The sequence below is a fragment of the Echeneis naucrates genome, chromosome 3 (assembly GCF_900963305.1).
Source record: "Echeneis naucrates chromosome 3, fEcheNa1.1, whole genome shotgun sequence".
In the NCBI taxonomy this organism is placed as follows: Eukaryota; Metazoa; Chordata; class Actinopteri; order Carangiformes; family Echeneidae; genus Echeneis; species Echeneis naucrates.
The window spans coordinates 2,437,926-2,453,989 of NC_042513.1; the positions used below are offsets into that span (position 1 = coordinate 2,437,926).

Sequence of the window (16,064 nt, forward strand, 5' to 3'; positions counted from 1 at the left end):
AGTATCGCTGATTCGCATCGTGCAGATAAAATGCCCTCCGAATGAGTGTAGGCAGTGTGTGTGGGACAGAGGTCAAGATCCACAGCCTATCTGAAGAAACCAGCAAACTTTCTTTGACAGAGCTTTCATTGTCATGGATACTTATTTTTCTTTGGTTTCAAAAGGAAACACTTTGGTCACATCTGGAGTTTCATGTTACAAAAAAAAGAGTCACTGAATGCACAGAGGTTCCCCACGCTGCAGACTGTCGGTAATGTGGCCTCTCTGCTATGTTTGATCCATTTCTTTCATTTATTGTCTACTAAAAGATGCAGAGGTAAGTTTGCTGTTTGGTCAGTGTGCCGGTTTAAAACCAGCCGATGTTTGCACCCATGTCCAAACTAAGATGTAACACTGCCCCCTGCTGGTCGCAGATCAGACATTGTGCACACTAAAAGTCTGGTAACAATTGCCAAAACCCACAGTTTCCAGCTGGGATTACTTTCAAACAGGTTTCTCTGAACTCTGTTTGAGGTGGTTTAATTTGTTACCTGCAGAAGGTATTTTTAGCCTTTATGTGTTTGTCAAAACACTGCTTTGACTAAAAATATATGAAAGCTGCCATAGGTACAAAAACATTAGGTCAGTGAAACAAAGGTTGTAAATGTTTATTTTTAACCACAATATTATATACTGAAAGTGGAAAAACTGTCGACTGAGACACTGATGCAGAGTAATATCCTCCGCTCCCCCGAACCATGAATAAATAAGTGTATAACAAAGCGTATGTGAGCATTTCGTCAGCATTATGGAAAGAACTATACAGAGCTCACAAAACTATAGGTGTTTGTTATGTTATGTTATGATATGTGATGGAATTTAAACCATAGAGGCAGGAAAAGTGCTAATTTATCAGGCAATACATTCTTTATTTGAGATAACTTTGTTTTACAAACATGTCCAAATTTGGCACAAAACATATCTGTCATAACTATCACTCAAGGCAGCAATGTCACTTTTATTACCAGATACATTTTTACAATTTCTCACATTCAATAGTCACCTTTTCTTTCTATTGGTTATTAATATGCCATAGTGTTGTGTGAATAAGTATTATATAAAAGCTATTGGGATTTTTGTGGCTTATAATATGTAATATATTGGTATATTCGCTGACAATATTCATATTTATTCAAACTAATGAAACCTGCTTATGATTTAAGAATATACTCTGTGATTTGCATAACTTGTTTTTGAGAAGTCCTCATTGATGAAATGCTTTATATTTAGGTGAATTGTGATAATATGTCATTGTTCTCTTTATTTCACAGTCTTAGAAACTATTACGACAAAGCCTGCTGACAATAACGGAGTGTAGTTTTTGATAAAGGAGCATTTACTTTTTCAATTTAAAGGGTGTGTGAGTGGGTTTGTGTGTAAAGGACGTGTCAATTGTGTCTGTTTGAACATAGCCTTGATAATGAGTTTAAGTCACACCAATGCTCAGTGAGATGCCTGGTGGGTCAAGTCTGCAGGAGTCTTGGTTGTAGCAGTTTCATATTGATGAACTACTGAAGGCCTGGTTTTTATTTCTAGCCTTCCACATTCAAAATCTTTGTATCATGAAATCTCAGATCACATACTTGCAATATACATATGTTCATAGAAGAATGTGCATGTTCCCGTAACAAAAGCTAGGTGATGAATAGTAAGGATACATTCTGTGAAGTTCCCTTTTGGGTTAAAACAAGACAACAGACAGTAATGATGACCTCTGAATACATCATCAACAAGCATTCATTAATAAACAATAAACATTATCATAAGAATGTCCAAACTGTTGACATGTTCACATTTCAGCTTTAAATACTTGGTTTTGTATTTGTTGGGCCATCTGTGGTGTAGAGATTATTAACAATTATGTTTGTGGACAAAACTTGCCCAACAAATCTCAACACTAAATAATGCAATTTCCTATATGGTGACTCTGAAACAGTGCGCCTTCAGTTAGTATTTTAACATGTGTGACGAATGTGTGTGTGTCTTGTGTAAAAAGGAAAAACTGCAGCAATAAACAATCAGTAAAATCATAATTCAACTGTCATTTTACAATAGAAATGTTATTGATGTTGTTACCTGGACTACAGAGTTTGTTGCTGAGTCGACTGTCTTTAGTTTAATGGAGATGAGAATTACCAGAATAACTGTTTTTGGAGAATTTCTCCCTGCACAGAGAAAAAAGAAAAGAAAAGGATTTAAGTTTTCTTAACTTCTCTCAGAGACATACTATGGTCCCATGACAAAATGCTGTTTGGGAGCAGACTACGATTTTTTCATTTAGATTAATTAAGAGCTCTTGTTGTGATCATAGTTATTTCAACGTTATTATTAAAATTATGCCTTAAAAACATTGCAGAATTTCACCTGCAGAGGTGGCTGTGCAGAAATAACACTGTCCGAATGGTAAAGCTGTTTCCAATCAGAACATCTTTAAAAACCTACCAAAGTGTTCATAATAATTTCAAAGATTTAACAATGAATCTCAGCCAAAGAAAATTATGTTTGTGGTCAAGTCAGTGTGTAAGTCTCACAGAAATGATTTTGTGCCTGGATGCTTCCTTGAACTGTTTTACCATCACAGGATGCATACAGTAAAATTTCTCTGACAGGTAGCCATCATAGGATTTCTCTGTTGTCCAGAGAGGAAGGTAAAGCTGATTGTATTGATTAAATGAAACTTGCAACCCTTAAATCTGATGCAGTTAAGGGTTGCAAAAGGGTTGACTGTACATTAAAAAAAAAAGTTAACAATATAAATATTGACATTTATTCCTGCAGCGTCCACATGCCTCGTAATATTATGGTAGTTTCTACTGCATTCAAAATAAGGTAAACAGACCAGTGCAAGAACGTTTAATAAGACTTTCTAATGCCGGATGTTAATATTGAATAAAAGTGTTGAAATAACATCAGTGTGATTATTTACCTCTGAAGCCATGAGGCTCCTCACAGACCAGGGTCTGTCGGCTCCTCCCTGATCCTCCACTTCCACTCCTAAAAAAGTAGATCCCAGGTTATCCTGAATCCATGCATTAACCTCTGCCTCAAAAGAAGTAAGTTATGTTGGCTCTAAGCTGTCAGAAGAACTTACCCGGTCGCTGCATGCTGTTTATTACAATCAAGTTTCTTCCAAGAAAACGTGGCGTCTCCTCCAGATGTCGACTCCTCATGTTTTGGTCCAGTTCTTTGCTCTGTTGGCTAGCTGGCTAACTTTAGCTTAGCTAAACTTATTATGAGAAACTGGCGACTTAACCAGCCAATTTGGCCTGAGAGGTTTCTTGTTACACAAACTTTGCAAATAGCTGAAATGTATGTTTGCCTTGTTTGTCATGTGTTTGGGACATTTTAACTTTCAGATGCACCGTCAAAGAGTGGAAACGGCAGCTAGCTAACATTACATCGCTAACATGTTTAGAATAAGTTCACTTCGTCGGACCGTGAGCACATGAGCCAAAGTTAACAAGCCTTCCCTTAAAAAACACAAAGATTACTATGAATTTAGCAGTTTGGATAGTAGAAAGAGACCAACAGTTAGCATTACTTGCGACACGTATATGATTAAGATTGTAGATAAACGTATAGAAAGGCGTAAGAAAAGTGTAATATTATGTTAGTCAGACGATCACCCAGGAGAAAAACACAAAACAATAATTTATTCATTATATCCAGATCAAATGTAACCAACTACAGCTGCAAGGACCGGCTGGGAGAAACTTTAGATTTAAATAACTAGCTGCTGACTATTTCCGTTATCATCCAGCAGTACAGCAGTAGGATTCTGAAATTGCTGGTGGGGGCCAACCTGTCTATAAATTACCTGAGCATTCTTCGACACTTCAAGTGTCTTGTGTTTCTAAAAGCTCTAGTGTCATTTTTGTTTGCGGATTTGGTGTCAGATCAGCTATTCTCAGCTACTGGTGGCTGAAACCGCCTGACATTTCATTTTAAATATTTCACTTTTTCTTATCAAGAATACCTGTATACCCACTCTTAGTTATTAGTTATCTTATAGGTCAATCAGTTTTCCAATTGATTTTCCATAAAAGTAAGTTAGTCACAATATACATTGATGTCAACGTAGGAAATTGAAAATATTGTTTTATAGGGGACTTTATCCACATCACTCTCCTTTTGTAGGTTAAGTTTGCAAAGAAAAAACAATGTCTGTTTTTAGCTACTGGTTTGGTTTGATGGGTTATTGTACTATTGATCCCATCTTCACTTAATACTGTATTATTCTCTTCAGCCCGATGACATGAGATGTTGGAAAAAAGCTTTGGTGACGGGCGCCCCAAACATGATCAATACATAACAGAAGAACACAGAAGCGGTCCCACAAAAAAATAGAAATGTCCCCCAAACTGCCTGGTGGCCAAGGCAGGGGAGATTTTTCTGCTGTGCAAGTTGCTGTTCGAATCCGCCCCCTGCTGCCGAAAGAGCTTCTCCATTGCCATGAGAGCTGCATCACTGCGGACCCTGAACTGTGTCGGGTTACTCTGGGCCATGACAGACACTTCCTTTGTGACTTCCTGTTTGAGGAATCCTGCTGTCAGGAGGAGGTTTATTCTTCGTCTGTCCAGCCACTGATAGATGCCTTTTTCCAAGGTTTCAATGCTACAGTTTTTGCCTACGGGCAAACTGGCTCAGGCAAAACTTACACCATTGGAGAAGCCAATATTTGTAAGTTATTTATGTTTATTTTGTTCCATTGCCTTTTCAGTAAAGTACTAGGTTCCAACAGTGTGGGAAAGTGTCTCTTATATACAGCACTAAATCACAATTTTTGTATTTTTGTATGTTGCCAGAGCGGAAAAAAATTACAGAGCAATATAACTCTGTCTATACTACATATATATATATATATATATATATATATATGTAAAGAACGTGCTGTGCTCTAATTGAGGATTAGGAAACCAGCTGTATCCAATGAACTGTCTAAATTGTGTTATTAGGTTCTTTCAGAGATGAAGAGCAGGGTATCATCCCAAGGGCTGTTGCAGATGTCTTCAAGCTGCTAGACGAAAATGACCTTACAGACTTCTCTGTCCGAGTCTCCTACCTGGAGGTGTACAAGGAGGAGTTCAAGGACTTGCTGGAGGTGGAAACAGCCAGCAAAGACATCCACATCCGGGAGGATAAAGGCAACATTGGTATAGAATACCAATCTCTTCATTCTGCTTTTAAATTATTTTTAAGAATATATTTTTTGAGGTGATGACATTACATTTATAGTATTTTGCACAATTGTAAAAGGTTTGTGTGTGTATGTATTTACATTATATATATATGTGTGTCTTTCTTTGTAGTTTTGTGTGGTGTTAAGGAGTGCGAAGTGGAGGGGCTTGATGAGGTGTTGAGTTTACTAGAGTCAGGAAACACAGCCAGGCACACTGGTGCAACCCAGATGAATCCAAACTCCAGCCGATCACACACAATTTTTACCTTGTACATGGACCAGCGTCGAGGAAGTTCACGCCTTTATGGAAATAACACGAGTTCTGGACCACAAATGTTGTCCTCCAAGTTCCACTTTGTTGACCTGGCGGGGTCGGAGCGCATCTTAAGGACAGGAAACACTGGAGAGAGACTAAAGGAGAGCATCCAGATTAACAGTGGCCTTCTGGCTCTGGGAAATGTTATTGGGGCACTGGGGGACCCCAAGAGGAAAGGATCTCACATACCATACAGAGACTCTAAAATTACAAGGTACATTTTTTTATACCCAAGCATACCATCATACCAGAAATTGGTATAAATTTACAGTTCGGTTTAATTTTTCCAACCATCCTTTCTCTTAGGATCCTTAAAGATTCTTTAGGTGGAAATTCAAAAACCATAATGATTGCCTGCATCAGTCCATCTTCCTCAGACTTTGATGAGAGTCTGAATACACTAAACTACGCTACAAGGGCCAGAAATATTCAGAACCGGGCCACAGTCAATTGCAAGCGTGAGCCAGATCGTGTGGAAGGGCTTGAGCAACAAATCAAGGCTCTACGCAGAGCCCTTGAACACCGCCAGCGTTCAGAGACCCGGATTATTTCTCATGCTGATCCAAATAGGAGGCCTCGACTTGGAGACGGAGACATCAGTAGACTTCAAGCCCAAAGTGCACACTACAGGACATGCACGGACACCGCTTACAGGTTAAAGCACACTCATTTGTTAAGTTAGGATTATGTCGCATAGTTGTCTTTGCCATTGACATCAGATAATGATTATGGTAAAAATGTATTGGGACAATAGTGGAGTTGATTGTGTCTTTCAAACCAATGAGGTAGTAAATGGGCATCGCTCCACTATCTTCTCAGACGTGACACTTGTTTTTGATTTTTGGTAATAAGCTTAAGGAACATACTGTGCATCAATATATTACAGGTTACTGCGGGAACTGCAGAGTGAAGGGTCTCTGACTGCAGAACAGAGTCTGAGAGTGAAGGAGTGGCTGTGCTCAGTAGAAGAGGAACGGAGTGGACTGACCACTGCGTCAGGACCAGACAGTGGTATTGAGAACAGCTCCACTGAGGATAGTGTTGCACTGAGGAGGGGAAGGCCCACTGTAAGGAACCAGGTATGGCTTTTACATCATCTAAAACATTAAATTTAAAATTGATTCCCCACATTATCCCGTAAAGACCACTGTTTAGCTTGTAGCCCTGCAGTTCCAGTATCTATAAATATGTTTTTTTTCTCCAGGATCCAGAGGCTGCAGAGGAACTGTGGAGCCATGAGCATGAAACTGAGAAAGATGGAGAGAAGGAGGATAACATTGCACAGCTTCAATCACAGATTCAGCGGTTGGAGAGAGAGAACACAGACTTTTTGGCAGCTCTTGAAGATGCTATGGAGCAATACAAGCAGCAGGTCACTTGGACTTTAATTCCAACATTGTTTTTCTGTTCTTCTTGAGAACTATTACATATTCATGAGTTCATGGTAATGTAAAAAAAAAAAGCATAAAAAATAAGCAATTAGAGCTGGCCACATCATGTCATTGGAAAAATGTTCATCTTGATGGGGAAACTACTGTGTGTGTTTTAACATCTGTCACTTATTTGATTATTTTTTGTCTCCCAGAGTGATAAGCTACAGGAGCAACAGGACCTGATTGCAGAGCTGCAGTGTCAGCTGGCTACTTCAGGGCTGATGGGTCTGGGCCTCAACTTGAGGTCGAGGCCACACACTGCCCCTATGGGCTCTCTGCAGCACAGTCAAAATGGAGGTTCATACCGACAGGTATGAATCAGCAGAACTTGACCTAAATTTGTCCTGTAAAAACTGGATGTGCATGTCCTTTCCTAGGATGATCATATCCCAGAGTTGCCGTGTACAGTGATATGATATGATTGACTGTCATCATACGAAAAAGACAAACTCCACAAGCTGACAAAATCTCTTCTGACATTCGGGAATGAATTGATCTTAAGTTTATGATCATGTGAGAGAATTATTGTGTTTGTAAATGTTGTCACAGATGAGTCCAGTGGGCTATCTTGGTAATGGTGAGCAGGATGGTAACCTCTGTGAGGAGCAGGGGCTGCTAGGTGGAGCAGAAATACCAGATACAGATGAAGAAAGCAGTCATTTTAACCTCAACCAGGAGAGACGCAAGTATGTTTTGTGTTGTGTAGAAATCAAAGCTTGCAGCTCATACAATTTAAATTGAGCTTTAATAGAATAGATACTGTGCACATTGAAGAACAGTCATGTTTGAAGTATGCGTAATGTTTTTTCTGTTAGGCAGGTGAATCTGAGTTGGACCAAAAAGGACATGCTGTCAGGAGGACTGGCAGCTGGTGGTAAAGGGCCAGTACCTCAGCAGGCTGAGCCAGACCATCACAACTATTTAGCCAGAAAATCATGTAAGTCTTGGATTGCCAAATGTGCCTGAATTCATCATCATATTCAAATACTCAGCATTTTAACCTTACTGCTGAGATTCTTTATCTTCGCTGTCAAAATTTTTTTGACAGCTAACAGTCTTTCAGTTAACTACCCTGAGACTCTGTTCCTCATTATACTACTTGACTGGCCTGCTCTACACTCTCTGAAATCACTGTGTAGCTAATTCCAGTTCTGGAGAGACATCTGTGCGGGAAAGTTTGAAAGGTTTCGAAGCCGTTTCAGAATGGGGTCTACTTCAAGCACAGCAGAAGATCAGGGAACTGTCTGTCACTATCCGTATGAAAGAAGAGCTAATCAAGGAGTTGGTCAAAACAGGTAGTTCTTGCCATCATATTACTCTTTCTTCCACTTCACCTGCACCAAATAAAGGTTCTCATCTGTTTTTTCCTAACTTTGCTTTATTTGTTCTAGGTAAGGATGCTCAGGCCCTTAACAAGCAGTACAGTCATAAGATCACCGCTCTGGAGAGTGAAGCAGTGCAGGCTCGGCAGGAGCTGCAGGAGGCCCAACGACAGCTCCAGGATCTAGAGAGGCAAGAGAGGGAGATCAGCGCAACAGACAAAACCAGAGCACAGGAATGTCGCAGGAAGATAGCGGCCGCTCAGAGCAAAGTCCAGGTTTGACTGTCATGAGCTTGTATTCATGCCTAACACATAGTCAACAGAGAGCTATAAATGGAGTGATATTGATTTTAAGCCCATCCTTGATGACTGCTTCCTTATAATTAAAGAGGAAAGATTATACTTTCTGAGTTTTCCCTTCCATATAGTGTTTTATATAACTTTTTGTCCATGTAAAATACTTCTAGACCCATTGATGTCAGTATTTTCCTTGGTGCTGCATACAGGACATTTAAACATACCTGACAAGCTTGGCACATCCCAACAAAACACACAGCACGTAAAGTTTTCTTTAGTTTTTTAACTGAAATTACATTTTGTTCTCAACTCGCCTAAGATATTTACTTCATTGTTAGCATCTCCACTGCTCCAAGCATTGTACTGCCAGTCTGCCACTTCAAGGAGGAATGCTTTAGAAAATCTGAGTGAGATGCTTTATTTTCACAGTTTTTGTTGTTATTATTGGCTGAACAGAACAGCTCAAAGCCTACATTATTATTGTGAGAAGTAATAGACTGAAAGCTATAAGCATGATAACATTCCAGATTTTAATAAATCTGGAATGTTATGTTTACTGCAAACTATCTGCCTATTTGTGGAAGTAGATTAGGTATATTGTGTTTTTGTCCAACATTTGATTCACACTCAAAGCAGCAGAACTGAAACACTGGCCACAACAGTTCGTTTACAGTAAGGCGTGGACAGAACAGACAGTTGCCATGGTAACTTCTATCAAGCTGAACATACAAGGCTCTGATTGGTCAACTTCTTAAGAGTAAAGCCTGAAGCTGAAGAAAAATTATTTGGTATTGGATCATTGATGCATGTTAATCTATTTTAGAAGATAGAGATTGAAATGATGAAAACCCGAAAGGGCTGTAATTGGTCCTCTTTGACAGCAGAACATTTATAATAATATTATTTCACTTTAAACATCTGAAAGAGAAAATTTTCATGGTCATGTTATAGGTTCTAAGTCAGCGTCAAAGGGATACTGCTCGTCTTGCTAACCTGCCTGCACAGAGTGAACGGCGTGTGTTAGAACTGGAGCGCAGCGTCCAATCCATGAGGCATCAGCAGGAGCAGCTGCAGAGGCGGCTGCGTCAGGAAAGTCAGCTGAAACGACGTCTAGAGACCGAGATGCAACGTAGAACACACAGAGTCAAGGTACCATCTTGAAGGGATGGTTATTTTAATGATATTACAAACATGGATATTTTCTTCACATTGTCACATACAGTAATATGATGCTCAACTCAGAATACAGATTTAGACAAAAATCAGCAATTTGACACTGATCGTGATAAATTTTATGTTAATTTTATTAGTGGCGACAGGACAGATGATATTTGCATGTGGTTACTAGATAAATTTATAGCTAAGGCTTCTCACACCCAAGCTTTCTGATCAAAGGCACAAAGTATGTTGGTGTCATTTGACTGTAAAAACCTTTTATTTGTTGAAAATATTTTAAGGGGATCATAACATACAGTACCAGTTTGGACACACTTTCCTATTCATTTGAATGAGAAAGTGTGTCCCAACTTTTGACTGGTAGTGTAAGTGATGAAGGCATTTATTTATTTTTGACAGAGGCAGTTTTTGTTGAACTTTTCCCATAAGTTATATTTATCCTTTCTCCCCCGCAGGAGCTGGAGATAAAGAATGAGCAGCAGCAAAAGATCCTAAGGATAAAGACAGAGGAGATCGCTGCCTTCCAGAGGCAGAGACGCAGTGGCAGTAATGGCTCTGTCATCTCATTGGAGGAGCAACAGGTGCAACAAATTATGTATCAGTTGTGAATTTAATATATTCTGCTTTACTGGACGATTTTTAATTTAGATATCTTGTAGTTTTTCAAGAGCTTAAAAAAAAGCTAGTTGTGCCCATCAGTCATCAGGACCAAAGCTTGTGATGTTGAGGGATTTAATTTTTCTGTCTGGCCAAGTAATTTTATTTGTGATTAGTGATTTTTGTGAAACTGACAAGCAATGTCATTCCTTCAGTTATAACCAAATATACAGTTAAAGGTGATAAATTAATGTGTGTGGAAATTGTATATGATTACCAACTACTTTTGCTTAAAGCTGACACGAATGTTATCTTGGAAAAAATTCAGCAGGATTTAATGCATGAAAATACATAGATGCCAAATATATATATATATTTCATATCATTCTATCATCTTCTGCAGTTATTTTGTGTGTTTATTTTTGTGTGTGTCTGCCTTTTTTCCTATGAGCAGAAGATTGAAGAACAGAAACGCTGGCTAGACGAGGAAATGGAGCGGGTACTAGAACAGAGGAAAGGATTAGAAGATCTGGAAGGAGAGCTGACTAAACGAGAAGAAATCCTGGCAAAAAAAGAAGCCCTGCTGCAGGAACGGAGTGGACTGGAAACCAAGAGGCTCCGTTCAAGTCAGGTATATACAAACCACTGTCATTGCAGCACCCAAAGGGAAGATACTTTGATGTGTTTTTGCTGGGAAGATGTATAAATCACATACAAGCAAATGCCTTGGATTAGCAAAAGGTGTAGGAGAAGATACAGTTGTAGTCATTCAAAGAATTTAGGTGACTTGTAGTGGATGAGATATCTTTTTATGAAGATAAAGAATTACTTTTGTAAAAATAAATAATTCAGCAACACATTAAATTGGCAAGGGCTGTAAATTCATATTATCTTCCTTGTAGGCCCTGAGTAAGGACTTGGTAACTCTTACTGGGCGAATTGAATCACTTGAACGTGAGCTGAGTGAAAGGAATGGCCTCCTTCGCAGCGGCAGCGCTCAAGACTCCCAACAGATTCGCCAAGAGATCTCAAACCTGCGTCAAGAGAAAGATTCGCTGCTGAAGCAGCGGGCTGAGCTGGATGATAAACTGCGGCAGGGTAACCTGCTCTCAGCTGAGGTCAGATATTACTCTGGGGTTCAGGTGTCTTTCTGTTTTGATTGCTTGGAAAGAGAAAATACTTAGGATGAAGTAAAGTATTACTGTGCTGCCAACAAATATTCAGCGCTCGCATGGCATTTACCTGTCATTTATATGTTCCCTCTGATATTATCAGGAGGAGCGAACTCTCTTCCAGTTGGACGAGGCAATTGAGGCTCTGGATGCAGCTATTGAGTACAAGAATGAGGCCATCACTCAAAGGCAGAGACAGCTGAGGGCTTCTGCCAGTATGCTCTCCCAGTGGGAGATGAATCTTATGGCCAAACTCAGTTACCTGTCTGCCTCTGAGACCAGGTCATTGCTGTGCAAGTACTTTGACAAGGTCTGTGCTGTCACCAAATGAAGATTTAAGCGTTTTTAACCAGTTTTTCAGCTACTGTAGCATTCAAGTCATGCTCATTGGTTCTTATTGGTTACACAAGCACGTTTGCCCTTTCATAAAAACCTGACCTGTGTCAGACCTTACAGGGTAAGACTCTTTATGCCCAACTCACCAATTTGTATAAGGAGAGTATTGATATGAATGTTTTTTGTAGGTGGTGTCTCTGCGTGAGGAAGAGCGTAAATTGCAGCTAGCCCTGGCAGAGCTGGAAATGCAGTTAGATGAGCAGCAGAAGCTGGTGCATTGGTTGGAGAACGCCCTTGACCGCACACAACTTGACACAGATCGCCGGCTCACACAACAGCAGAAGGAACACGAGAGGAGTGTGCAGCTCTTACTGCAGCAGTGTCGAGGTAAAATTCATACATAACATTCTCCTGTTTCAATTTCTTCAGAAATAATTTTTATTAGAATTAGGTAAATGTGAATGGCTAGTTAAATTAGCAATGATTAGTTGTACCGGAAGTTGTAGAATTAGTAGTTTTTAGATTTAATTGTGTTTAATTGTGTTCACAGAGCAAATGGACGAAGGCTTGGCAGGAAGGCAGCGACAGTATGAGGGATGGATCCATAACCTAAGCAAGGAGCTTAATCATTACAAAGCAGTTAATTTGGATCTAAGCAACAAATTGAGGGAGTTCTGTGGTTCAGTCAGCCAGCCAAAGGAGCATGTCAAAGGTAAATTCAATCAAACGTTTATTTATACTGAAGAAGTTGTAGTTTGCCGTCATTTACAGCTATGTTTCAATTTAAACAATTTATCATTCAGTGCCATCACAATTCCCAAAGCTCAAGGTAGAATATTTAAATGTAAAATGTAAACAATTTTCTCAACTATTGTCGATTATTGACAGAATTTTCTGTCAGTTAAGTAATCATTAATCATCCTCTCGTTACATTTGTACAGCTCAAGAAAACCCTAAACTCCTGCTTATGCTTTTCATATTAACACATTATGGCAAACCTGGCATGTTCTTACAGCAAATATAACTTTGCAAATACAAACGTTTTATAATCTGGTATCAGTAAGATGTATAATAAATGCTGTTTTAGTTCTTGAGAACTAGCACAGTGATCTGTTGGGTGAACTTCACTAAGAAATGTAATGTGTTCTCTTTCAGTCGTGGTATCTGATGGTAAACCAGCAGGTGCTGGCAGCATGGAGAAGCTGACTTGTTCAGAGGAAAGCGCAGGAGGCAAAGGCACTGGGCTGCCTGACAAACCCACCAGGTCCAGGGAGGAAATGCGTGAGCTGGTGAACACTCCACTCCCGTCCACATGGAGACGTTCCTCTCTCCCTATAGAGGAACCCGCTGTCATGGAGGAGCTTTGGCTTCGAGCAGCTGGGGATATTCCTGTGAACCGTGTAGTTCAAATTGGTGTGGGGTCCTGGGCGGGGCAGACATTACGGCCTGTGGTTAAATCTCGCCGAGAATCACGTCGACCCAGCCTCAACATCGGTCCACTGACTTCAAATAATTCATTAATTGACGTACGGAAGAATCCTGTTTGAAAAGCAGTGAATTGTTAATTAAAATCCAGTCACCTGGATGTTTGTTTGTTTTTTTTTCAGGGTTGTTGTTTTATTTGTTTCTAGTTTTTAAATTAGAATTTTTCTACTTGTATAGAAAATTTTTGAATCAAAACGGACACCCACTGATTTTACGCAAAGCACTTTCACTAAAGTAAAGCTTATATTATCATTTCATACAGTAACTGGTCGGTATATGTTCATAGCAACCATGAAACCCATTAAGAGGTGAATTATTTGCATTGTTAAATTTTTAGATTTGTCCTCTGTAATCAAGTGTAAGTACCTTTACAACGTTTTATATTAAATAGATGTTGTCCTCACTTCTTGTTTTAACTAGTTTTTTGTCAAGGATTTCAAAAACATTCACAGGAAGGAAATTATAGAAGCATCAGAAACAACAAAGGACCACCTTTTGTGACTTTTGTTGTCCTCTCATTATTAGACTACACACTAATGGGTTCAGAGCAAACGGGAGTGTGGACAGCATCTGTGCGCTAGAGGGTGGTATATCCTCATCGCTTTCACATGGATGTCACTGGTGATTTTAAGTCAGTTTTCCTTCTCACTGAAACTTTCATTCTGTGTAGAATCCCTTTCAAAGAAAAGTCTGAAAAGGAATGTTGTCCCTGAATTTGGCCTCTTACAAAAAGTCAGACACAAAACAATAATGTTCAAATTCCGGTTTATAAATGATGGATATAATCTTTTCTTATGGATTGCTTATTAAGTAATCTAGCATCAAATCTTGTTATGATGCAGCTCTGAAACAGGCCTGATGGGGTTAGCAGGACGCGGTGAGCAGAACAGCATGGGGGATAAAGAGGCCCAAATCATTGAAGCTGCCCAGCAACCCAGCATGAAATCCTGGGACATCATTGATACAGCTCATCAGAGGGGGAAGGGCTAATGTCAGGACTCCTGTGAAACAGACATGGCGGTGATACTATTTGTTTTCTATCTTGTATCCTGAGTACGAGACAATGAGGGGAAAAAAAAGTTCTGACTGCTTCATAATCTCCAGCAAAGCAAACCATTTCACTCACTTAAGCTGAAGAGAGAATGGGCTGATGACCTAAACCTCCCTGAAGAGCTGCAATTAATCCCACCAAAATTTTAAGGCTTACAGGAAACTTAATAAATTAGCTTTCAACTGAAATGAAAAGAGAAACCATAGAGAACACGTTTAATGGCAGGTGAAAAACTGACATTAGTTGAGTGATAATGAATTGAATGGCATATAATGAAAGCCTCAACAAATAGACCATCATTTCTTGTAGTCTGTAGAGCAAACATTTAAGTTTTTTTTGTTGTTTTTAGTAACTGAAGTTTTTAAATTGTATTGCAGAGCAAAGACTTAATGAGTGGGTGTATGTATACATACTGCATCAAACTTGTTTCCCATGAGGTCATGCATATGATTCCACACACTCCTGTCTGAGGGCTACAATTGTATACCAACATTCCTGTCTGCAAAAATGTCTTTCTGTGTGCTACCACTGAGGGGCACCAAAGAGGAGTTCTCTCATTCCTGTAGTGGCTTTAGAGATCTCACATTTTACACTATTTCATCTCATTTGTGATCTTAGTTAGTCATCATGGAACATGATGTACTTAAATAGGCCAAACAAACATGCAAATTCTATTTTATCTTTTATCAATGTAGGAGTGAAGGACCCCACAGCACCTGCTCAAAGTTCCCTCTTGCCATTGCTAGATCTTTCAACCAGACCAGTACTGTATCGATATGCGTTGAGGCCAAGGGAGTGTGCATGGTTGCCAGAATCCAGGACTGTCAGGGATAAGAGAGGGATGATTGCTAAAACGGGTAGAGTGGAATGTTTTCAATAGATTATCCGGAGAAGGAGCAAGTTACTCTTCCGATGCTGCCAGACTGCCAATTTAAACTTGAAGGAACCAAAACCTTCAGGGACCGTGGGTCCAGCTTTTGGTGGTGTCTATTCATTGTGATATCACAAAGTTACAAGTCTTGACAATTTATCTTCTGTCTATTTGCATATTTTGAATCTGTCATAGTATTTCTATTATAAAAAAAAAAAGACGTACATCTCACTTTCTACAACAAGGGACCTTTAAGTAGCACCTTTTTTTAGAGGTGTGACCAGGTGGAGGAACAGTAAAATCAGACATATGTTCTGACCCACTCCAGTGCATATTCCCCTACCAATACGAAAAACAATGCAGCCCACTAAACAACTTCATGTTTAATAAATGGTGCCTGTTTTCCTTCCTAACAATGCCAACCCACAATCCCAACGTTGGGAGCCACACGCACACACGGGAAGGCCGCATGTGATTGGCTACAAGCAATTTGCCGTCCGTATTACGTCATCGCAGCCAGGAGGAGGAAGCGTTTAGAGGGAGAAAAAAAAGGGGGGACAGAGAGGAGGTGAGAGGAGATGACCGGAGGAGCAGAGAGCAGAGCGCAGCCGACTGAAGGGAAACACGAGGTGACACGTATCCGATAAAAAGCTCGTTTGTGCGGCAGCGCGCCTCCACATCACTTCCTCGGCAGACGGGAAAGAGAGCCGCGGACCCTCAGGAGGGGGCGGGGGGGGGCACTCTCCTGAATCACGGACACAAAACAGACACACCATCCGACAAGAAGCCCT

At 39.9% G+C, this 16,064-nt stretch overlaps 1 protein-coding gene across 1 annotated transcript; it reads left to right on the forward strand.

The window, feature by feature from the left end:
* The first annotated feature begins 3,019 nt into the window (after positions 1 to 3,019).
* On the forward strand, positions 3,020 to 13,754 carry kif7 (kinesin family member 7). The gene is made up of 20 exons (XM_029498075.1): positions 3,020 to 3,092; positions 4,286 to 4,719; positions 4,995 to 5,192; positions 5,349 to 5,748; positions 5,841 to 6,188; positions 6,421 to 6,613; positions 6,739 to 6,906; positions 7,120 to 7,278; positions 7,517 to 7,653; positions 7,783 to 7,904; positions 8,107 to 8,262; positions 8,359 to 8,564; positions 9,537 to 9,734; positions 10,217 to 10,342; positions 10,813 to 10,989; positions 11,261 to 11,476; positions 11,634 to 11,840; positions 12,055 to 12,253; positions 12,417 to 12,578; positions 13,022 to 13,754. Exons 2-20 carry the CDS (start codon positions 4,389 to 4,391, stop codon positions 13,411 to 13,413), a joined length of 4,095 nt encoding a protein of 1,364 aa, XP_029353935.1. The 5' UTR covers positions 3,020 to 3,092; positions 4,286 to 4,388; the 3' UTR covers positions 13,414 to 13,754.
* Positions 13,755 to 16,064: the final 2,310 nt, after the last annotated feature.